At 45.6% G+C, this 25,265-nt stretch overlaps 1 protein-coding gene across 1 annotated transcript in view; it reads right to left on the bottom strand.

Moving 5' to 3' along the window:
* ALDH4A1 (aldehyde dehydrogenase 4 family member A1) overlaps window positions 1-25,265 on the bottom strand; it is a 39,332-nt gene that overhangs the window by 9,686 nt on the left and 4,381 nt on the right. The window contains 8 exon segments of the mRNA XM_020973131.2: window positions 573-760; window positions 2,033-2,097; window positions 2,100-2,106; window positions 2,190-2,339; window positions 8,787-8,942; window positions 9,288-9,335; window positions 14,710-14,802; window positions 22,369-22,462. Coding sequence (XP_020828790.1) covers window positions 573-760; window positions 2,033-2,097; window positions 2,100-2,106; window positions 2,190-2,339; window positions 8,787-8,942; window positions 9,288-9,335; window positions 14,710-14,802; window positions 22,369-22,462 — 801 coding nt within the window.

Genomic DNA, 25,265 nt, shown 5'->3' with positions numbered 1-25,265 from the left:
CCTCAGGCAGAAGGGGTGGCCCTTTCCTGACCAAAGGAGAGTGGATAACCACAGATCACAGAGTCCAACCCCTCCTTGAACAGGAATCGCCTCTACCACAGCCCAGATGACTGGCCTTCCTGCCTATGCTCGCACACCCCCACTGACAGGAAGCTCACTGCCTCACTTTTAGCAAGCTCTCATTCAAGCAGTTATCCTAACATTAGACTTAAACCTGTCTCGCGTCAGCTCCACATGATGTCCAGTCCTGCCCTCTGGGGCCTAGAGGACAAGTCTGATCCCCCCCACCCCAAGAAGAAGTCTCTAGTTTAGACCAAATGCCCCAATGCCTGCTACTGTCCCTTATTTGGTGCACTCTGACTACCCTGTTCTGGACACTCTCCAAAGGCCACTCCTGTGGCACTGAGACCTGGACACAGCCTGGCCAGGGCAGAGGACCACGGACTGTTACCCCTTCCCCCCAACTTCCAGGGTCCAATCTTTCAGATTTTGCTGGTCGGCCACACTCGGAAGGCTCCCCACCAAGACCCACTCTTCCCTGGCTGCACGCCCCCAGACCCCTTCAGACTTACGGCACGCTGCCAGTGAAATTGAGCCCACAGAAGTGCTCTGAGCTGGTGATCGTGTCTCCAAAGACGGGCCCGTCGGCAGGGACAAACTGGATGATGTTTGGGGGCAGACCGGCCTCTCGGAGGATTTTGTACACAGTGTAGCTGGCCAGAATAGATGTGTCACTGGGCTTCCACAACACTACGTTGCCCTGGGACAGGAGGGAGTATGTGGGAGGCTGGGCATCTATGCCTTCCCCATTCCTATACATATGCCAGGTAGGTGATGCCACACTGCACAGAGCGCTGGGCCTAGAGTCAAGAAGACCCAAGTTCAAATCCAGCTTCAAACACCTACTAGCTGTGTGACCCTTAAACTGCTTCCTGCTTCAAGTTTCCTCATCTATAAAATGGGGATAATAACAGCCCCTACCTCCCGGGACTGTGGTAAGAATCAAATGACATAATGCTTGTAAAGTGCTTAGCCCAGAGCCAAGCACACAGTAGGTGCTATATAAACATGAGCTGTTGTTGCTGTTGTGATGCTGCTGCTGCTGCCGCCACACTTCCCAGAAAGTGCAGACACGCACCTTCATTCTCCTTTCCTGCCTCCACACCTTCGTTCACAAGGTCCTTTGACCCCCGGCCCCTCACGCCCAAGGACCTTGCTCTGGGTCTTCTGCAGGAAGCGCACGCACATAACCTTGCAGAGACTCAGTTTCTTCCTCTGTAAAATGAGGGGACTAGCCTGAGTGACCTCTACGGTCCCTTCCAGCTTCCTTGAAATCCCTCCCTATCCACCTGATGCTTGCTCTTCTCTGTACATGTGGCTCCTTGAGGACAAGGGCCATTTACACAGAGCCTAACAGGGCACACAATAGATTCCTGCTGAATGACGGATTCTAATAACTGTGAAAAACTCTGGGGAATCTTGGATGAACCCAACTCTTGGGGACTTTGTCTCCATTTGGGGCTAGGGAAAGCATAAGCATTGATATAGCACCTACCAGATACTAGGCATGATGCTAAGCGCTTTACAGAAATCTCATCACAACATCCCTCTGATGTGGGTGCTGTTATTATCTCCATTTTACCAGGCAGGCAGAGGTAAGTGACTTGCCCCGGGTCACACAGCTAACAGATGTCTGAAGCTGGAAGCGAACTCAGGCTTTCTTGACTCTGTGCACTGTGCCATTTAGCTGCCCCAAACCCAGGAGCCTCATTATTCCCGTGTGGTCTCCCGGACTAGACTGGGAGCTGCCCGAGGGCAGCACTTGGCCTCTGCCTTTCCTTGTGTCCCGAGTTCTTAGCTTGCTGAAAATAATTAAGGCTGACTGTTGTGAGATGATGTTGACCAAGCCTGGTCCCAAATAAGGACGTGAGGAAGCACCTCCATGCCCCTCCCCGCCAGCCCGGGCCCTTTTCTGCAGAAGCACGAGAGCACAGAGACCCTGTTCTCCTGGCCTTAATGGGCCCGTACTCACCATCAAGGCCGGAGTCCCAGCCAGGTTGCCTCCGATTGCTGTGAAGTTAAAGGGAGAGATGGCGCCACGAAGCCCTGTGGAAGAGCAGGTGTGGAGGTCAAGGCCCAGCAGGGCAAGCATGGGGAGCCCCCTCCCGACTCACTGCCCTCCGAGCTACCTCCAGGCCTCGGTAGACCACTGTGTTGGTGCTGGGAGGGACGCTGACGAGCTGCTCGCCCTCCAGCTCCATGGCATACTTGGCGTTGAATCTGAAGAAGTCAATCAGCTCGGCGGCAGCATCAATCTCAGCCTGGATCACAGTTTTGCCCTAGAAGGAACAATAACAATACAAGGTGACAAACATTTATGAAGTGCATGCCGTATGTATACCAACATGCACAGTGCTGAGTGCGTTATTTAATTCAGATGGCAGTTCTGCCCAAATGGAACTTCAGAGTCTAGAAATGAGCAGACAGAATTTATTATTATCATCAGCTAACACACAATACTCTAAGTGCCAGAGAGAGAAGAACCCTTATTTTAAGCAGTATTATATCATACTACTATATTAAGGAGGAGCACCCTGCTAGTGTGGCTGGGAAGGACAACATGATCTCCATTTTACAGATGAGAAAAGCAAGGGAAGGGCAGAGCCAAGATGGCGGAGTGAAAGCAGTGACTTGCTTGAGCTCTCCCCCAAACCCCTCCAAATACCTATAAAAAATGGCTCTAAACAAATTCTAAAGCAGCAGAACCCACAAAAAGACAGAGTGAGACAAATTTCCAGCCCAAGACAACCTGGATGATTGATCGGAAAGGCATATTGTGCCAGGTGGGGAGAGGAGCACAGTGAGGTGTGGGGGCGCAAGCCGCAGCAAACCTGGAGCAGGCCTCAGAGGACTCAATCGCTAGCAGCTGTGGTGGTTTCCAGACTTCTCAACCCAAGAATGCCAAAGACAATTTAGAAGGTCAGTGGGAAAAGTCTGTTTCTGCGGTGCTGAGAGAGGAGCTAGGTCTCAAAGGCAATTGCAGAGCACACAGTGCGGGCACCGGGGCGGTGGCTGTGTCCTAAGCTTCTGGCCCACAGACTGAGGGGGAATCCAGTGGCTGATCAGAGGGGGACTGCAGGGATCTCTTTGCCAGTGCTGAGGCAGGAATCTCTTGCTTTGCCCATGCTTGGATCTGGGCGGTGGTCCTGGGGCGAGGAAGAACACTGGCATGGTGGGAGTTTGTAGTGGCTGTAGAGAGGAACCCCTCCTCACAGTTACGGGACAGAAAGGAATACTTGTGGTCACAGGCCAGGAAAGGAGTAAACACCTCGCCCCTTAATCATACCACCTTACAAGAATCTCTGAAAACAGCTGTATAAACCCCCCAAAGCTTGGGACAGTACATGCTCCACATTGGAAGCAGACTCTTACCTTACCAAAGAGTTTAAAACTCAAGCAGTTGTCCGGGATCATGAGCAAGCAGCGCAAAAAGAGTCAGACTATATTATCTTACTTTGGTGACAAAGAAGATCAAAACATACAACCAGAAGAAGACAACAAAATCAAAGCTCCTACATCCAAAGCCTCCAAGAAAAATATGAATCAGTCCAGGCCTTGGAAGAGCTCAAAAGGGATTCTGAGAGGCAAGTAAGAGAAGTAGAGGAAAAACTGGAGTGATACAAGAAAATCATGAAAAACAAGTCAACAGCTTGCTAAAGGAACCCAAATACTGAAGAAAATAACACCTTAAAAAATAGCCTAATGCAAATGGCAAAAGAGGTCCAAAAAGCCAATGAGGAGAAGAATGCCCTAAAAAGCAAAACTGGCCAAATGGAAAAGGAAGTCCAAAAGATTACTGAAGAGAATACTTCCTTAAAAATTAGAATAGAGCAATTGGAAGTGAGTGACTTTATGAGAAATCAAGACACTGTAAAACAAATCCAAAAGAATGAAAAATAGAAACAATGTGAAATATCTCATTGGAAAAACAACTGACCTGGAAAATAGATCCAGGAGAGAGAATTTAAAAATTATTGACTATCTGAAAGCCATGATCAAAAAAGAGCCTAGACATCATCTTTCAAGAAATTATCAAGGAAAACTGCCCTGATATTTTAGAACCAGAGAGGCAAAACAGAAATTGAAAGAATCCACAATCTCCTCCTGAAAGAGATCCCCAAAGAAAACTCCTAGAATATTGTAGCCAAATTCCAGAGTTCCCAGGTCAAGGAGAAAATATTACAAGCTGCCAGAAAGAAACAATTCAAGTATTGTAGAAACACAATCAGGATAACACAAGATTTAGCAGCTTCTACATTAAAGGACTGCAGAGCATGGAATATAATATTCCAGAGGGCAAAGGAGATAGGATTACAACCAAGAATCACCTACCCAGAAAAACTGAGTATAATCCTTCAGGGGAAAAAAAAAATGGTCATTCAGTGAAATAGAGGACTTTCAAGCATTCTTGATGAAAAGAACAGAGCTGAAATAGAAAATCTGACTTTCAAATACAAGACTGAAGTGGAACATGAAGAGGTAAACAGGAAAGAGAAATCATAAGAGATTTATTAAGGTTGAACTATTTACATTCCTGCATAGAAAGATGATATTTATAACCCATGAGACCTTTGTCAGTATTAGGGTAGTTGGAGGGGAGAAAATTATATGTATGTATATAGATAGATAGAGAGATAGATAGATAGACAGATAGACAGACAGACAGACAGACAGACAGACAGACAGACAGACAGATAGAAGATAGATAGATAGATAGATAGATAGATAGATAGATAGATAGATAGAGGGCACAGGGGGAGCTGAAGATTAAGGAGTCATATCTGGAGAATAAAATTAAGGGATGAGAGAGGATTATACTAGGAGAAGAAGAAAGGGAGAGGTAGAATGGCGTAAATACCTCACAAAAAAAAAACAGAAAAGGCTCTTACAGTGGAAGGGAAACAGGGGAAGGTGAGAGGGAATGAGTGAATCTTATTCTCATAAGATTTGGCTTAAGGAGGGAATAACATACACATTCAGTTGGGTATGGAAATCTGTCCTACCCTACAGGAAAATAGGGGGGAAGGGGACAAGAGAGCAGGTGGATGATAGAGAAGAGGGCAGACTGGAAAAGGGGGTAATCAGAAGCAAATACTTCTGAGAAGGGACAGGGTCAAAAGAAAGAACAGAATAAATGGGAGGGCAGGATAGGATTAAGGGAAATAAGTTAGTTTTTCACAACGTGTATACCATGGAAGTGTTTTGCATAGCTGCACATGTATAACCTATATTGAGTTGCTTGCCTTTTCAATGAGGGTGGGTGGGGAGGGAGGAAGGGAGAAAATTTGGAACCCAAAGTTTCAAAAACACATGTTTAAAAAAAAGTTTCCACATGCAACTGGGAAATAAGAAATACAGGAAATGGGGTACAGAAGTCTATCCTGCCCTACAGGAAAACAGAAGCAGAAGGTGCTAAGAGAAGGGTTCGGGAGAGACAGAAGAGAGGGCAGCCTAGGGGAAGGGGTATTCAGAATGCATGCCCTCTTGGGGTGGGGCGAGGGGCGAGATGGGGTGAAAATTTGGAACTCAAAATCTTGTGGAAGTGAATGTTGACAACTAAAAATAAATAAATTTATGTTAAAAAAAAGAAAGAAAAGCAAGGCCCATAGCCAGGGAGTAGCCTGCCTGAGGTCACCCAGTACCCATGCCTCCATTGTCTGGTTCACCCTCCACGGGCCAACTAGCCAACAGCAGAGTCAGGAGTGCTGAGGCCCAGGAAACGCAACGAACGGCTCAACGTGAACATGATCAAAGAGAAAGAAGGATGGGGAGAAGCAAGAGGAGATCCCCCTGGACCGACTCCAACGTGGGATCGAGGCCCAAAAGTGGCAAGAAGAGATCGGGGGAACTAAGACGGCCAAGCCTGGCCCAAAGAAGAGCCTGGGGCCTGGAGCACTGCATGACAGGCCATGCTTCTCTGAGGGTGGTCAGTTTGGCTGAATGAAGTTGGAAGGGGTGACGGGGGTGCCATGGAACAACACATTAAGAAATGTGGGGGAGATCCACAGTTAAACCACAAGCAGGGAAATGCTTAAGGCAGTGGCAAAGTAGTCCACGAAAAAGATTTCTCCTAGCCTCGGGGCTTAAAAATAATCTTCCGAAGGGGAGGTAACAAGCATTTATAAGGCACCTACTATGTGTCAGGTAGTGTGCTAAGTACGCGACAAATATTATGTCACTTGATCCTCACAACAACCCTGGGAGGGAAGAAATATTCTTATCCCCATTTCACAGTTGAGGAAATGGAGGCAGGAAAGCTACACGACCTGACAAGGGTGACGCAGCTAGTACGAGTCAGATGCTGGATCTGAACTCAGGTCTTCCTGATTCCAGGCCCGGCCGTCTACCCAGGGTGCCCAGCTGCCTGGATGGAGTATTCAGGGAGGACCAGCCCCTCTGGCGTGAGGGCCACCAAGCCCTTTTTGGGGCTCCTCATTCACCTTGGGTGTGCTCCAAAAGGTGGAACATGAGCAGTAAATCCCAGCGAACCATCTCTGCAGATGGGCTAAAGCAGGTTGAAGGTGAGTGAGGGGATGTCTGCCCCGGGCATGTGAAGACCTTCCCCAGCAGAATGGGCAGATGAGAACAATTTGTCCCACCGGCCGAAGCACAGGGCTTGGTCAGGCATCAAAGAAGCATGTGGGGCCATGGCCAGTCACCTGACTTTTGTCTTTCAATGACTTAGGAAGAGAGACTGAGGCTGAGGACTTTGTGCAGCTCTGCCTCACTTAAAGCCAATGCCCCTGTGATGTCACTGGTCCTCCAAAGCCCCACAGCTGCCTAAATCAACTTCTGGGGAAAATGCAGTCACACCCCAACAAGAGGGGCATGATTACAGTGGTTCTGACAGCTCTCAGCAAGAGACAGAGAGGACGCCAGGCTCTGGGGGGCTGGACCAGTGGGGTCTAAGTCTTGACAGGTCCCACAAAGCTGGAAAGCCCTTGGGTAAGGACCCAGTGACAGACTAGGTCCATGTCACCCGAGGATCGGCCCGGCTAGATGTGGGAAGGCTCTTCACCAAAAGGCTGGCTGCCTGGCTAGGACATGTTTGGCCACAGTGACTCACAAAGAAGCATCTCCTGAGGCACAGAGGGCTGGGATATGGAGTGGAACAAGGTGGGCAACGTGCTTCAATCTAGACACTACATTTTAGGAAGGATATCAAGAAGACAGAAGGTGCCTAAACAACGGGCTGTGTTGTAGAAGAATCTCTCCAATCGCTCCTGGCTCTGAGGCCCATGGTCAACTGAAGGAACCAGGAGTGTTCAACTTGAGAAACCAGGGGTGGGAGGCTGGGGACTGTCCTGTCTTCAGGTTATCTGAAGAAGGATTAGTCTGGCTCTGTTTGGCCCCAAAGGGCAGAATCGGGCAAATCTTCACTTTTTCTAAGGAGAAAATCTCTAAAAGTTAGAGCTGCCCCAAAGTACCCTTGGCAGCCTACTTCACTAGATAGTCATTGGTTGGAGGTCCTGGAGGGGAGGAGTCCCATTGCATGCACAGGTAGGTCCCTTATAGCTCTGACATGAGACTTCCCTTTCAGGGGGCTCCCTCTCAATGAGTACTGAAGAATCAACCAATCAACAAGCATTTATTAAGCACCTCCTACATGCCCCACATGGTGTGAGGAGTTGGGAAGACTCGAGTAATAGCTCAGAACCGGGTCTACACCTCCTGCTGCCCAGAGGCTCAAGCAACACAACCCCAGGGCAGAGGGCCTTGTGACTCCACACAGGTGAGAGCGCAGATGTGGGGAGGAGAAGCCTCCAGGGCTGGTTACAGGCACGTGCCCACTGAGGCAATGAGAAAGGAGGTGGAGACTATGGGCGTGTCACACTGCCCGTGCCCTGGTCATGTGTGTTGGCTTTGCTGAACCACTCTGTCCCTTTCTTTTTAAATCTCTGCCACCAGCTGGGGAATGGCTGAACAAGCTGTGGTACATGAATGTAATGGAATGCTATTGTGCTATAAGAAATGATGAGCAGGCTGGCTTCAAAAAAACCTGGAAGGACTTATATGAACTGGTGCTGAGTGAAGTGAGCAGAACCAAGAGAACCTTATACACAATAACAGCCACGTTGCGTGATGACTAAGATTGACGGACTTAACCCTTCTCAGCATTACGAGGATCTAAGACATCTCCAAAGGCCTCACGGCGGGAACATCAGGCCTTTGGAGATGTCTTAGATCTTTGTATCCAGAGAAAGAACTATGGAGTTTGAATGCAGATCAAAGCACACTATTTGCTATTTTTTTTCTTCTGTTGAGTTTTGTTTCCTCTTTCTGGTGGTTCCTCCTATTGGTTCTAATTTTTACTTACAACATCACTAATGTGAAAATATGTTTAATAGGAATGCAAATGTATAGCCTCTATCAGACTGGGCTTCGTCTTGGGGAGGGTGGGGGGAGGAAGGGGGAGAAAAATTTTAAACTCAAAAGCATATGGAAGTGATTGTTGATAAATCAAAATAAATTAATAAAAATAAAAACAAAATAAATAAATAAATCTTTGCCACAAGGCATGGCTCATTAGACATAGGAGGGGAGAGGGACATGTTCAGAAATGAAAGTTAGGTAAAAAGTAAAATATACCAATAGAAACTTTAAAAGAGGAGGGAAAAGTATTTTCTCTCTTTCCCTGAGCCAGAGTTACCTCTCATCCTTGTGGTCTAGGATCAGAGGGCACATGTAACACCCACAACGCTCCATGGCCCATCCCCATTTCTCACCTGTCCAAGCATGGTCTTGGCGAGGACCTCTGCCCTTCGGGGGCCACTCAGCATGTCTGCAGCTTTCAAAAAGATCTGGGCCCGATCTGAAATGGGCCTCAGGTCCCACTCCTTCCGGGCAGCCAGGGCAGCCTCAACAGCTTTGTTGAGTAGGGCCTGGAAAGTGCAAAGGAGATGAGGTGACACTACCTCCTGGTTTTGGGGGCAAGAGTCCTGATGCCCTCCCCAGGAACCAAAAGCTCTTTGGGGATATAGTTAAAATAGTGAGGAAGGCTCCCATCTCAAGTGAGGCAGCATCCCCCTGCCCCACACAGACACCACTGGGGCTACCTTTGTCCTCAGGGACCCCACAGGATGAAAAAGTAGAAAGGGAGGTCCTTACTGCAGCTCCAACACCACCCCTTACCCCAGAGTAAACACCAAAAATTTTCAGAACTTGGGAGGAGGGAGTAAGGGAGAAAAAACAAAGGAAAAGGGAAAGAATCACAGGAAGGTACCCACCTTGTCAGCATAGCAGTATTTGGCCACTGTATGCCCATGGTTAAATGGCTGGAGAGAGAGAACATGCCAAGTCACTGACAACCTTCTGGGTCACCACCGTTGAGAGGATTTCACTTATTTAATCTCACTATCTTCATCCCACCCCTGCTGATGTTCCCCACCCAACTGCATTTGGAGGCAAGGGCTGACACTGAAGGGAAAGACCCCAGACAGACATCCCCTGGGCACGGACAAATTTGGATCAGTGACAGAGCCACAGAATGCGGAGCTGGAGGGACCTGTTGGGATCACTGCATAGTCACCCTTCTCCTACACCAAGCTTTAACTGACAGGGAGAGATTGGCTGAGGAGGGCTTGCTCAAGATGACAAAGACTGCAATGCTTTCAGTTCCGTCTCCCTCCCCCTCCTCATCCTCATCCTCCCACCTCACCTGCCACCCTGTCAGGCCTCCCTTCTTCTCTGACCTCCATCAGACTCAATCCTTGTTCCTCCCCTGCCCCATGTGGAGCAGGATGATACAAAATTCCTCCCTGTTCCTCCTCCCCCATTCCCCGTTCACGAGGACCTCCCTAGCATCTCACTCACTTTCCCTGAGGGTCAAACCCACCCCCCCACCTCCCCACCCCGGCCAAACCCACATGTTTACATGTGCAAACAATCCAGAAACCAAGAGATTCTAGGAGAAAAATAAAGAACTTCTAGCATCAGGAGGGAAGGCTGAAAATAACCACAGGCCCCTAAGACTGGTCTGTGCCAACCATTTGGCTCTGAATGTCCACTGTCTGCTGACACTTCAACAAAGTCCAAGTAATCCTCAAGTGTGCACTTCTGTGTAAAGCATTATTGCTGTGTAAGCATGCAATGTGAAGTGACACGATCCCTGCCCTCCAGGAGCTTACATTCTAACACATCTCCTGCAAAGGTATTTTCTTTTCTATGTCATAAGAACAAAGGATTGGAGGCTAGACAGTAACTCAGAGTCCAGCTAGTCCATGCCCCTTCATCCTACAGGGGAGGAAGCTGAGAGCTAGATGTGGATGACTTACCCAAGGTCACAAAGCAGGAAATGGAAGACCTGGGATTCAAACTTAGGCCAGCTCTATTAAGATACATATTAAGCAAGCGCACAGCCAGAGGCAGTATGGCACAATGGACAGAGAGCTGGTCTGGAAGTCAGGAGGACAAAAGTTCAAGTGCCCCTCTGACTCATTCTGGCTGTGCGACCCTGGGCATGTCACTAAACTTCTCCATCCCAGACAATCGAGCCTCCGAGACCAAGTGCAGAGTCAATGGCTGAGCGATGCTGTCAGAGGAAGAGTCCTCCGAGCTGGAAGGCCAGGCCCCCAAAACGTGTGACTCTGAATCCAGCGTGCTTCCACCACTGCATGCTGGCAGAACCCTCAAATCCCCCCAATGCCCAGAAAGCAGCTGGTCAAGTAAAATGATAATAACAATCTGCATGATAAGATTTGTACTGTGAGGTTTACAAAGGGCCTTCCTCATGACAACCCTGGAACACAGTGCAAGTGTGACTGTCCCTACTTTACAGATAAAAACACTGAGGCTTCAAAAGAGTAAACAACGAAACCAAGGTCAACACGGGTAACAAGTGCACAGCCCTGGACTCAAAGCCAGGCCTCTGGACTGTCTGCTTTTCACTCCTCTTTATGTGGTGAAAGAAGGACATCCAACACCCTCTGACCCAGCAACGGCAGCACCCCCGTGTACAGAGATATTCACAGCAGCTCTTTGTGTGGCGGCCAAGAACTGGAAACTGAGGGGATGCCATCCACTGGGGAATGGCTGAGCAAGTCGTGGTATGTGAATGTCATGGAATACTAGTGTGCTGTAAGAAATGATGAGCAGGCTGACTCCAGAAAACCCTGGAAAGACGTGTACGGTCCAATGCTGAGTGAAGTGAGCACCACGACAATGTTGTACACAGTAACAGTCAGGTTGTGCAATAACTAACGTTGACAGGCTTAACCCTTCTCAGCAATGCAAGTATCTAAGACATTCTCCAAAGGCCTCATGATGGAAAATGCTCTCCACATCCAGAGAAAGAACTATGGAGTTTGAATGCAAATCAAAGCAGACTATTCGCTCTTTTTTTTCCCCTGTTCTGTTTTGTTTTATTTCTTCTTTCTTATGGCTCCTCCTATTGGCTCTAATTCTTCTTTACAATGTGACTAATGTGAAAATATGTTTAATAGGAATGTATATGTACAGCCTATATCAGATTGCATGAGAGAGAGAGCGAGGGAGGGGGAAAAAATTTAAAACTCAAAAGCTTATGGAAGTGAATGTTGAAAACTAAAAATAAATTAATAAAAAAAGAAAAATAAATAAAATCCAGATAAATTGTATTTACAACATACCTCCTTATCTGCCAATTTAGCAATCCTGTATAAAAAAAATGAAATAAGTTTAACTTGACATAATCAGCTCTTGATGAAGCCATGTTCTTTTTAATCACTATTTCCCTTTCTAGATTAAAAAAAATTAATAATGCAGATTAAGGGGGTGTGTGTGTGGGTGGGTGTGTGGGTGTGTGTGTGTGTGTGTGTGTGTGTGTGTAGAGGTTTTTTAAAAAAATTTATTATTTAACATAGAAAAAAAATTTTTTTTGAGTTCCAAATTCTCTCTCCTTCTCACTATCCCCCACCTACTGAGTAGGCAAGTAATATGACATCAATTATAGAAGTGAAATCATGCAACATATTTCCATATTAGCCACATTGTACAAAAAAGCAAGAACAATTAAGTAAGAAAATTATACTTCAAAAAAAAAGGACATCCAGCAGCCCCAGGGAAACCAAACCTGGATTCTCTCACTCTTTCCATCTGTTTCTGCTGCCCTCCTGCCCAGATTAGGGGGAAGGGAGGGAGAGGGAAGAGGAGGAGGGGAAGAAGAAAGGGGGAGGAGAAAAGGAGGGGTGGAGGAGGAAGAGTGGGGAATCAGAGGGGAAGGAGAAGGAAAGGGAGAAGGAAGATGAGAAGCCATCAAGTTCTAGAACCATTCATCCTGGGGAGGGGTGGCCCATCACCTCTCTCTCTGTCTCTCTCTCTCTCACTCACACACACACACACACACACACACACACACACACACACACACACGTCTGCCTCAGGATCACCAATCTGAGGCCAGAAGAGGCCTTGGAAGGAAGCTCATCCATGAGCCCTGTGAGGTTCAGCAGCCTCTCAGGGCAGGTGACCTGCAGGTCTTCTCCCCTGAGCTTTCGTCCCCCATCACCAATGGCTGCTGGATACTCCCTATAGACATCTCACTCTGACCAAAGCAGACCTCAATGTCTTTCCTTCCAGACTTCCCCATTTCTGTCAAAAGCAGAGCCATACGAGCCTTCATTTCCAGTTCTGAATATCCTGCTCTACTGTGTTTGTCTTGTGTTTTAAGCGGGCCTGACCTCCCTTCTATACTGTGATGAAGCAGATCAACTACAAGCATTTATTAGGCACCACTGTGTGCCAGGCCCCAGGCAACCTATGACAAAAGAGAAACAGATCTTGCCCTAGAGAAACTGACGTTCGAAAGGAGAGGCAGAAAGAGAGGAGATAGAAAGGAACCTGAGAGAAGACACTAGCAGCTGGGGGGCAGCGGGAGCGGGGGAGACCTCTCACATAAGGCGATGTTTGAGCTGAATCTTAAAGGAAGCAGGGATTCCAAGAGGGGAACATGAAAAGGGAGAATGTTCCAGGCCCCGGGAGTAGGGTTCAAGCAGTGGGAGATGAGGTGTCAAGGAGCAGCAAGGAGGCCGTCGCTTGACCCCAGAGTTCATAAAGGGGAAGAAAGTGTCCTAAGCCTGGAAAGGTAAGGAGGGCGGAGCTAAGAGGGAACTACTAAGGTTGACTGAGTAGTAGAGTTCACACCTACACTTCAGAAAAATCACTTTGGCAGCTGAGCACAGGGTGAGGCAGAGAGACCAGTGAGGACACAGGGGAGACAAAATGGGAGAGAGGGAAGAGCTGAGGATGACACCCGGGTTTTAAACCTGGGAGGAAGGCTGGTGCTGCCCTTGACAGTAACAGGGAAATTCAGAATGAAGAGTTTGCAATGAACGGGATCTATGGGATGCCCAGGTCATGATTCCGGACATTCACTAGGAGGAAGGCCCAGGAAGATGCCAGTGGGATCCCTAACCTCTGGCCAGAGGGCACAGGCAGCTATCCAGGGGTCTGGCTAGTGAGGCTGGTGCTATTCCCCAAATCTGCCCAATTCCTACCCACTGACATCCCTCAGCCCATGCCCTGCACCCACTGGGTCCCCTTCTCTATCTCTGGGCCTGTTCAGTTCTTGTATTTTGGGGGGCGGGGGTTTGAGACTGGGTCTCCCTACCTCACCCTGGAAGTGCAGCAGCCACTCAGTGGCCCAACCCCACTGGAGATCAGTACAAAAACTCTGCCTGGCTGCTTCCATCCTGTGCTCCTCAGGCAGCCTGATCTTCCTTGCCCTACCATGTGGGTGCTGGACCCTTAGGATGGACGCCCAATCGCCTCAAAACTCCCAAGCCCAAACAGTTCCCCAGCCTCAGACTCCCAGCCAGCAGGCTGGGGCCGCCACTCCCCAGACAAAGGCCAGCTTTCCCAGGAAGTTTCTCGGATCCCCCCTTCACACTTCTACCTTCTTCCTTTTAAACTAACTATAGCAATCACTTCTGCACCTGTCTAACACATTTCTCCAGGAACACAGGGACACTGCTGTGCTGATGTCCCAGCCCCCTGCCTACCTGGGAGTTCTAGGCTGGGAGTTCCAGGACAGCAAGAGCCTTGTCACTGCCTCCAACAGCAAGCACACTGGGGAGACTACAACAAGTACCTGTGGCTTATTAGAAGGTAAGCTTCTAAGAGGCAGGGAACTCACTCCTCTTTGTATTTGTCTTCAAAGGACTCAGCACGTAGTCAACACTCAAGGCTTTTTGCACTCATTCACTGCTGACTGCTTACCTGGTGGGGGGGGCATCCCTTCCAGGGATACCCTGGAAGGACCCAGTGACTAGGGCCACCCTCCTCCATCCAGCCCAGGGCTTCTCTTCCACCTTCCTCCAGCTGAGGATCCCTTCAGTATAAGCCAGCACCAAAGAGGATCCCAGAATCTGGATGAGCTAGGATTCAAAGCCAGGGCTTCCCACGACTCCATACTGACTGCCTTCAGGATAATGGCTCACTTTCTTTGAGTGAGTCAAGTCTTGAAAAGTGAAGATCAGGGCCAAGATGAGCATTATAAGACCAGCACCCTCTATGCCACCAAAAGTCACCAATCCCAGGCAAAAATCAAGGTGATGTCTCTCCAGAGATACAGAGTGACCCAAATCAGAGGAAGACCTCACTGCCAATGCTCTAAAGGCAAGAGGACAGCTCCAGCTACCATGTCAGGCCCAGCCCCTGCCCACGAGCACTCACCGACACCTGGTACTGCACATCTGAGGTCCATACTTCTTCATCCCCAATGACACATGGAATGGCTTCTGTCTTACCCTTCAGGTCCTTCAAGGCCTAGGTAGAGAAGCGTGAGTGTTAACAAATGAAACCCAGGGGCATCTAGGTGGTACAGTGGATAGAGCACCAGTCCTAGATTCAGGAGGACCTGAGCTGAAATCTGGCCTCAGACCAAACACTTGACACTTACTAGCTATGTGACCCTGAGCAAGTCGCTTAACCCCAATTGCCTAAAAATAAAAAAAAAAAGTAAAACGAATGAAACCTGTCTCTTCCTAGGTTGGTACCAGATCTCCCAACAAATATAGAAAGCTCCCAAATGCAGAATCCGACAGTGGGACCAAAAGCAGTTTTGGTCAGGGGCAAGCAAAACTTACTGAGAAAGAGAGTCTTGGACTGTACCACACAATTATAGTAGGTTAAACAGAATATTGGCAGGGGAAGGGCCCTTAGAATGCAGGGTATCAAGGCTAAATGGGCCCTTAGAACACAGAACATAGGTCAGAGTTGTAAGGCACCTTAGACACCATCTATTTCAACCCATTTTACAAATGAGGAAAATGAAGAGGTCATATGGAAAGCTAGTGGCTGGGTGAGGACCATGAACCATAGGCCCCCAAACTTTCCATCCAATAGGCTTAAGCAGGCCAGGTGTAAAGGGTCAGAAGGGGCAATTCTGACCAAAGTCAGAATAATTTAGGTAAGATAAGAGAAAAGAACGTGAAGCAAGCTCGCAAAAACATTGGGCGGCGTAAATGTGAAGAACTCAGGGAAGGACAGAGGAAGGTTTCACAGGCTGAACTGGCAGGAGATGGGGGTGCAATCAGAATCACTGAAAGGAACACCTAAATGGATGAGAGCATAGATTCCACTCAAATTGAAGAAAGATCTTCTCACCAAAAAAGTGATTTAATATTGCAAGAGGGAAACTACAGATCCTGAGATCTGAGGGTAGGCTGGCAACCTCTGAACTTTGCCAGGATTGGGCCTATTCTACAGATGGTGAAGGATGCAGGTGGCCTCCTAAGAGTCTATCCCCAACAATGGAATTACCGGGAAGAAGGATGGGCTTCCTTTTGTAGAGGCTAACAATAACAGCTGGCATGTATGCAGCATTCTTAACATTAACAATGCTTGTGGTTCAGAGTCACCCCCAACTTACATATGGAATGGCCTCCAAAAGTCTGGAAATCAATCAACAAGCATTTATAGAAGCCTACTCTGTGCCAGAACCTGAGCCAGACCCTAGGGACACAAAGACAAGAGTGAAACGCCCTGCCCGACGAGCTTTCACTGTAAGACCATTTGGTAACTGGGCCAGATTTCTCCATATTAATAATGGCAGCTCGGGCCTTCAGGTTCCTGGGCCAGCCCACAATTAATCAGCAAGCATCTAGTATGTCTCCATTATGTGCCAAGCACCGTGGTAGGGCCCCAAAGACACAAAACTTGTATAAAGCCTAACGTGTCTAAATTTTAAAGCTAACAGCCCCAAAACTTGACCCCCTGGAAGAGAAGAGAAAATACATTCTTCCCCTTTTTGAAAAGATGGGGAACTACAGGTATGGGAACATTATATACATGATCATTGTTGGGTTGGTTAGTTCTGCTGAATTTTTTTGTTTCTATTTATAAGATTATAGATTAAGATAAGATTTATTTATGGATTAAGAGCTGGAAGGGACCTCAGAGGCCAATGAGCTCTGGGTTTATAAGAACACGGGACTGCTTTAATCAAAGAGGGAAGAGAAGAGCCAATTTCTAATCTGGATGGCCCAGGGCCATAGTGACTGGCAGGGGTTCAGAAAAACACAGGATTTAGAGCTAGAAGGGAATTTAGAAATCATCTGAAGTCTTCCTCATTTTACATCAGAGAAAATAGAGGCCCTTAAAGGGGAAGTGATCTGCCCAAGGTCACAAGGTCTAGCGTGCATTAAGACTGTGTTCACTTTGCAAACACTCATCCACATGTTCCTTTTTCTCCAAAGAGAATGTAAGCCCTTGAGGGCAGAAAGGAGAGGCTGGATCTCTTTGTCTTTCCCTCCTGTTCTCCCTTTAGTGGAAAGCTGGGATTTCGTTAGTATCCTGAGCTCCCAGGGAAGAAACGACCTCTCCCGCTGCAAATCAAGACCTACTCTGCAACTCAGAATCTTCGAGAATCACCAGGGGCAGTAACACACAGCAGATGCCTAATAAATGCTTGTCAATTCCTTTTTTTAATGGAAAATGCCATTTTATTTTATTTATGAGTTTTTAATTGATATTTTGTTTCTTAAATCCTATAGTATCCCATATAGCCCTCACCCTGTCCATCCCACAGAATCATCCCATATGACAAATAGCTTTTTTTTAAAGGGGGGAAGGGAGTCAGCACAATTATTTGATACACTGAAAATGCCCGAAAACATGTGCAAAGTTGATACCTGCAGACCTCCTGCCTCTACTGAGCAGGAGAGGGGAATCTTCTCATCTTTTTACATTCAAATCCTGGGTGAACTGTTCATTTTGTTGCTTTCACTTTTGAGTTTTAGGTGTGTGGTTGTTCCTGCCATTTACATTGTTGCACTCACTGTATATAGTGTCTTCTTGGCTCTGCTTACTTCACTCTGCATCAGTTCATAGAGTTCTTTCCAGGCTTCTCTGTATTCCTCACATACAAATGTCTTTTCTACAGCATAGCAACATCCATTACATTCATACGCCACAATCTGTTTAGGTATTCCCCAACTGATGGACATCTACTTTGTTTCCAATTTTTAGCTATCACAAAAACTGCTGATATAAATATTTTGGAATATGAGGACTTTCTTCTTATCAATAGCTCCCTTGGGGTAGAAGCCTAAGAACAGAAGACTCTGGTTCAAAGGGACATTTCAGTCATCTTACTTGCATAATTCCAAACTGCTTTCCAAAATGGCTGTTCCACTTCACAGCTCCACCAACAATGGATGAGTGTACCTATCCTCCCACGACCTTTTCAACAATGACTGTTGGGCCATTTTTAATCATTATGTGTCAATCTACAGAGTATGAGGTGAGACCTCAACGTTGTTCTGATTTGTATTTCTCTTATTATGAGTAATTCGAAGCATTCTTTCATGTGGTTGTAAACACTTTGTAGCTGTTCTTTTGAGAACTGTATACATCCTTTGGCCACTTGTCTATTAGTCATATATATTTATTAATTATCCATATATCTTAGATATCAAACTCTTACCAGAGAAATCTAATGCAAAAAACCTTTTTCCATTCAACTGCTTCCCTTCTCCTAAACGCATTAATGTTGTCTATGCAAAGCTTTTCAGTTTCACGCAATCCAAGTTATCTATTTTATCTTTGGTAAATGTCTCTATCCTTTGTGCAGTGAAGAACACATCTCCTCCCCATAGCTGTGAGGGGTAAATGATTTGCTTCTCTTCTAATTTTTTTCTAGTCTGATTATTAAGGTCACATAACCATTTAGAATGTATTGTGGAATATGCTATGAGGTATTGATTTAACTCTAAGCCTAATTTCTGCCAGACAGATTTCCATCATTCCCAGCAGTTTTTATCAAATAAGGAGTCTTTCCTTAGATAATTTATGCTTTCCACTTTATCAACCACTGGGCTACTAAGTTCCACTTTTTTGTATTCTCTCATGTTGAGTCTGTTCCATTGATCTATCTCCCCATCCTTTAACAATATCAGATGTTTTGATGACTGCTGCTTTATCATCTAGTTTGAGGTCTATAAGTACTATTCTCCTTTTGTCCTTTTTTTCCATAATTTCCCTTAATATTCTAGAAATTTTATTTTTCCAGATTAATTTCATTATTTTGTCAAGTCCCATAAAGAATCATCTTGATATTTTGATTGGTACAGCATTAAAAGTATAAATTAAGCCTGGTTTTGAGACTACCATGACAGCTTCCCCTATTAAGGAAGGCCATAGTTTATAGAATGGATGGAAACTATTGTAGTAAGATTAAGCCTGATGGTTCTGAGGCTATCATAACAGTTTCTCCCTCAGAAAGGCTACAAACTTACAAAACATACTCACAGAAAAATATTGACAATATTTTTTGAAGGTTGGTACAGCTGTATAAACTAAATAATATTTTGTCTACCACCAGATCATTTTTCTCCCTGAGATGCAAACCCCCAAAACAATATTTTGTCTACAGTTACCTTGTTTTTCTCCCTGACAAACTCTCCAAAATAATATTTTGCCCTGACCCAATATGCAATTTGGCCAACTCCAAAAAGGACATCCAAAGTCGTCTCAGAAGAGTACTTTGGAGCCCATCTCCTTCTTGGAGTACTCCCTTTTTGCTGCATGAACCTGTGTCTCTGCGCTCCCCAATACAGTGCTGCCCTTACATGAATTACACTCTGTTAGTGTATACGCCTGAGCTGTGCGTTGGGTTCCCTTCTCCCCTTTCCGCACTGCTTACGATAAAGCTTTGCATTGAACTGAAACCCATTATTTAAAAGTTATCTCAGCACCCAAACTCAGTAAGAGTTTCTTTTCACAGACATCTCTGACTGGCCCCATGGTCTTTCCTTACACATAAATGAGGTACTCAAACAAAGACTTAACCTACTGACAGCTACACGTACACTTACTGTAAGACCAGATGTAGAAAGTCAAGTCAACAAGAGAATCCCACACCCTGCCAAGAAGGACCATCTCAAAAGTATTAGAGAAGTATTATCTTTTTCATTATGTTGGCACAGCCTAACCATGGCCACTGAATATTCCTCCAGTTATTTAAGTTGTTCTTTATTTCTTTAAGGAACATCTTGTAATTGAAATAATATGTCTTGTGTGTGCTTTGGTAGGTCGCTCCCCAGACAGCTTGTGCGTGTTGTAGTTATTCAGAATAAGATTTCTCTACTTTTGCTTCTTGGGTTCTGTTACTACACAGAAATGCTTTTGATTTTTGAGTGCTTATTTTGCAACCTGTAACTCTGCTGAAGCTACTGTCCCAACTATTATCTTTGATGATTCCCTAGAATTTTCCTAGTAATCTACCATATCATTAGCAAATGAGGATAGATTTGTTTCCTCCTTACCTGCTTCATTCATTTAATTCCTTTCTCTTGTCTTATTGCTTTTGCCAACATTTCTAGAACTATATTAAATAATGTGAGAATGGGCATCTTTGCTTCATGCCTGTATGTACCGAGAAATTTACTGGGAAAGGTTCCAGCACATCCCCCATTGCATGTGGTGCCTGCTTTTGGTTTTAGATAGATGCTTTACATATTTTCTTTAAAAGGTCCATCTATTCCTATCTTTTGTAGGACTTTCAGCACAAAAGAAAACTGCACTTTAGCAAAGGCTTTTTCTACATCTACTGAAATGATTACATGGTTTCGGATGTTTTGGTTTTTAATATGATTAATCATGTTAATTGTTTTCCTAATGTTAAACCATCTTTGGATCCCTGGTATAAATCCCATTTGGTCATAATGATTTCTTGGACAAACTGATGTAGTCTGTTGGATAGGATTTTCTTTAAAACTTTTTGAGTTAATACTCATTAAATGATGCTGACCTATAGGTTTCCTTCTGTGTTTTATCTTCCCCTGGTTTAGGTTATTAGGACAATATTTGTCTCATAAAAGGATTCTTGGAGGGTACTTTCATTCTCAATTTCTGAGAATAATTTATGAAGTATTGGTACTAATAGCTCTTTCAAAGTGTGACAGAATTCTCCTGTGAATCCATCAGGAACAGGAGTGGTTTTTTTCTTTGTACTTCCTTTACAGTTAGATCCATTTCCTTCCCTAAGATTGGGTTAAGATCTTTATCTGGTCTTCTGGTAGTTTGGGTATTTCATATATTTGAAGGGTATCCTCTATATTTTTTGTGTGTGTTCTTAGTTATTAGCATATAAGTATACATAACATGTTCTGATCGTTATTTTCACTTCTTCTGGTGTTGGGATTTTACCTTGCTCATTTATTATTTTATTAATTTGATGTTCTGTCTTCTTTTTAATCATTTTAGCTAGGTTTATCCGTTTTATTAGTCTTTTCACCATCTCCCCTTTTGTGCTTATTTTAGGTTTATTTGTTGGCTTTCTAATTTTTAAATATGTATATTCAGTTAATTAATTCTCTCTTTTTCTATTTTGTTAATATATGCTTGTAGAGATATGCTTTTTCTCTAGACGACTTCTTTAGTTGCATCCCAGAAATTTTGGTACATTATTTTCATTCTTATTTTCTTTTACATAATTAATGTTTCTATGATTTGCTCTTTGCCTCACTTTAGGAGTGAGGGTAGGGAACCTTCGGCTCCATGTGGCCCTTTAAGGCCACAAGGCCCTCAAGTGAGGCCTTTTGACTGAATCCAAACTTCACAGACCAAATCCAGTGGCCTCAAGGGCGAAGGTTCCCCACCCCTGTTTAGGATGTCATTGTTAAATCTCCATTTAGATCTGTGTTTTTTGTTTGTGGTCCCTGAAGCAATTACTGCTTGTATTGCATTATGATCCATAAAAGATATACTAACTATTTCTGCCTTTTTACACTTGTTTGCCATATCACTGTGCCCTGATACATAACCAATTTTGGTAAAATTTCCATGTGGTAGTGAGAAACACGTATAGTCTTTTGCTGTCTTACTTAGGAGACGCTGTAAGTCTTTTAACACTAGTTTCTCTAGCAATTTGATCAGCGCTATATTTTCTCTCTGGTCCATCTTTCTGCTAGACTTATCCAGGACAGAGAGGGACACCAAAGTCTCTGTCTTCTTGTAGCTTAGTTAATGTTTCCTTTATAAATCTGGATGAGAAGGCATACATATACATTTATTACTGATGTTAGTTTGTTTTCATGGCTCCTTTCAGCATAAGGTAGTCCTCTTGTTTATTCCTTTTTATTTTTTGCTCTGTCAGATAATGTGACTTCAACGCCTGCTTTTTAGATCCACTTGATACACAGTAAATTTTTTTCCATACCTTCAGTGTTATTTTGCATACATCTTTGTTTGAAAAATGTTTCTTTTAAGCAATAGATTATATGGTTTTGTTTTCTTATCCACTCTATCACTTGTTTCATTTTACAGGATTGTTTAATCCATTCACATTTAAAGTTATGAGAGTTAGGTTTCTATTTTCCTCTATGTTTATTGATTCTGTAAGGAAAATGCTTCGTCAATCAATGACTTTGCAAAGCAATAGATTGAAAAGGAAAGAGTATTTTGTTTGAAGTCAGAAAATTTAAGTCCAAATTCCATCTCCGCTACTTACTACCTGTGTGACCATGGATGAGTCACTTAACCGCTCTGGGCTTACATGTTCTTCATCTGTAAAAAGGAGGGGTTGGATTACAAGATCCTAGTTTCCTTCTAGCTCTCAATCTATGATTCTATGAGGTAGGAAACGCACATAGTATTAGACCCCTTCTGCAAATAAAGAAACAGACTCAGAGAGAAAGTGACTTGAGCTAGGTTACTCAGTAGTTGATGTCTGAAATGCTGTCAGCCTCAGTCCAGGTCCTTTTGGCCCTAGAAGCGGACTTCTTTTTATACCTCATGCTGCCTGTTTGTAATGCAGACGTGGTTGTAACTTAGGGGGTACCTGTACTTCTCTTCCTCGACTCTATTTTTATATCTGGCCCCACCACATACCTGCTGCAAGGCTTTTCGCTCAGGGCTGCCTGGGGTGAATGCCAAGACAGGTTCGTTGGACACCTTCACTGAGGCAGCATGCTGCCATCGAAGCCTAAGACAAAAGACAGAAGACAGATCAACAGTACTACTTTGGGCCAGTCCAGGATCCTGTCAGACAGGGACACTGAAGGCCTGTTTAAGGAAGCTAAGGTAACACACTACCAACAACCTCTTAAGGGCCTTACCACCCTGCAGTGATTGCTCTGGATCCATCATCCAGGCACTGATCCAGACCCTTTGTTAAACGACTTATGACTGCAATACAGCCGAGGGAGACCTGAGTTCTGAGTCTCATTCTGCTAATATCTTGCTGTCCAACATCACACAGATCACTTCACCCCTACGGGCCTCAATTTCCTCATCTGTAAAGTAAAAGGGGATTTCTAAGGCATGCCCCAGCTCTACAGTCTATGTTCTTAAGGCCCTTCCACCCAGCTCTGACAGTCTCTATCCAAGGTGTCCATTCCCTTCCAGCTCTGGCCCTCTCTCTAAGGTCCCTTCCAGCTTTGATATTCGATTTTCTGTGGCCCTTTCCATCTCTGATATTCTGTTCTAAAGTCGCTCTCTGTTTCTCTGTCTCAGCTGAGAGCAAGGTATGATCTAGGTACAAGGAGTGGCTCAGGAGTCATGACAGGTTGTAAACTCAGAGAATTCACCTTTTCTCCTGAAATCCTCTATTCCCTGACCACCTCCCTAGCTCAACAGAATGTGGGTACAATATGGACTTTGTTACAGATAAGGAACCTAGAGTGAAGAGTACAGGCCTGGATGTACAGTATTAAGTGAAGAGTCAAGGCTTTGTTTGGAATCAGGAACGTTTGACTCTGTGGCTTTATAATCACAGAATGCTAATAATTCTGGAAGAACAGAAGAGAGAACACCAGAGTGCCAAGGGACCTTAGAACATACAATGTCAAAACTTTGCAAGAAGACAATCTAGGAGAACGAAGGGAAGACCAGTGACACAGAAGAAGCCATCGTCTGCCCATCTAAGGGCTAAGGAAATGCTGAGGGGGGCCTAAGGTAAAAAGCAGGATGCAGATGGAATGTGAGGAGTGCAAGGAGAAAGGGGAGCGGGGTTGTGTTCAATCCCGGAAGGCATAGTAGAGAAGATGGCTTTGACTCTATGGGCGTGAGAGCAGGAAGGGACCTCAGAGGTCCTGGCTGACAGGGAAGGCCTTGGGAGAACTAAAGGGACCCAGGGAGAGCAGGCACACAGAGTCCCGAGTGAGTCCGGCCCCTGGCAGACAGTCTCCGTCTGTACTAGTTACTCTGCAGATCTAAGAGATTGCAACCACAGCAGCCAACACCGCACCCTGCCCCACGGCCAGTGCTGCCAGGCAATCAGCAGGAGAGAGTAGACCTGGTTTCCCCGAGAAATTAGGAAAGGCTGGGGAGGTGGTTCTTCCCTCTGAAGTCAGGCCCCCTCCACTCAATAGAAAACCTCTGGGCTGGGAGGAAGGGCCTTTAAAACACAGACGATCAGAAGAAAAAGGGCCCATCAGATCCGACTCCTTTGTTGTACGGATGAGGGCCATGAGGCTCACAGAGCCCCAAAACACACAGGGTGTGGAGGAGAGAGTTCAGCCTCAGGGAGCTCCAATATCCAGGCCAGGGCTCCTTCGAGCTTAGGTCGCAGGACATTTAAAGGGAAAGAGATCCGACACCAAAATCCCAGTCTGTCAGAAAAGGAAAACGGGCCTAGAGGGGAGAAGCAGTTTGCTTGTGATCACCCACCTACCCATAACAATACTAATCCTAATGGCTCACATTTTTATGCTACTTTAAGGTTTGCAAAGTGCTTTACAAACATTTGTCTCAAGTGACCCTTCCAAAAACCCTGGAGGGGGTACTAGAATTACCCCATTTTACAGAGGAGGAACCAGAGACTGGGAGAGGGAAGGCAACAGTGCCCCAAATGCAGAGATTTACAGAGTACAGGACAAGGCCAGAGCCAAGTTTGGGCTGCAGTGGGAGCCTGGTCATGCCCAAAAGTCAAGGAGAGGAAGTTTACTGATTAACTCAAAAGGCCCAGCTCAGCACTGAGGCAGATAAGATGAGGGAGAGGGGCTGAACACCCTAGGAAACAGGCCAGCAGGAGAGCTCAGAGGAAGGCAAGCAGGAAGAGGAGCCTGCTCAGAAGGACCTGTGGGGAGAAAGGGTGGCCCTTCCAGGTCCCTGCAATGATTTTAGCCCAGACCTGGAGAACCCTAAGACAGAGACCAGGAGGAAGCTATGCATACCTCCTGAAGAAGTGATTCCCCCCCCACTTCCTGGCTGCACATCCTAGACAACTCACCACCCGTCTCCGAGCTGGTTTCTTCTTCTGTAGACAGAGAGGGTGCTGGCTTTGGAATCCAAGGATCTGGGGGTGAATGCAGATCTGCCACTTTTTATGTAGGTAACTAACGGCAAGTCCCTAGAGTTCAGTTTCTTCCATAAAACAAGGGGGTTGGACAAAATTCTTTCTACAAACCATGAAATGCTACAGAAATGTGGGCAAATCTTTTTAATTCCAGCTTTCTTCCCCTTAGGTCATGAATCAGAGAATACATGTAAAATTGTGTATCTGCTCGCGGAGCACTGGAGAACAGAGACTAGCAAATTTCTGCCAGGCAAAGGTAATTTTTTGTAATTTGGCTTTTTTTGAATCCCTCTTTTCCACAGTCTCCCAGGTGAAGAGCTTATGCCTGATAGAGATGCACAGGAGCACAGTGAGGAAAAAGAGGCTGTCTAAGACTCCCGAGCAAGGGGAAGAGGTAGGAGAATCTGCACCTTGGAGTTCCCACTTTACAGCAGAAGACTGCCCCAAATAACTGAGCAGAAGCTCTAGAATCAGAAGGGACCTCTGAGAT

The sequence above is a fragment of the Phascolarctos cinereus genome, unplaced genomic scaffold (genome assembly GCF_003287225.1).
Source record: "Phascolarctos cinereus isolate Bilbo 61053 unplaced genomic scaffold, phaCin_HiC Scaffold_726;HRSCAF=1367, whole genome shotgun sequence".
NCBI lineage: Eukaryota > Metazoa > Chordata > Mammalia > Diprotodontia > Phascolarctidae > Phascolarctos > Phascolarctos cinereus.
This window is presented reverse-complemented; position numbering and strand designations above follow the sequence as displayed.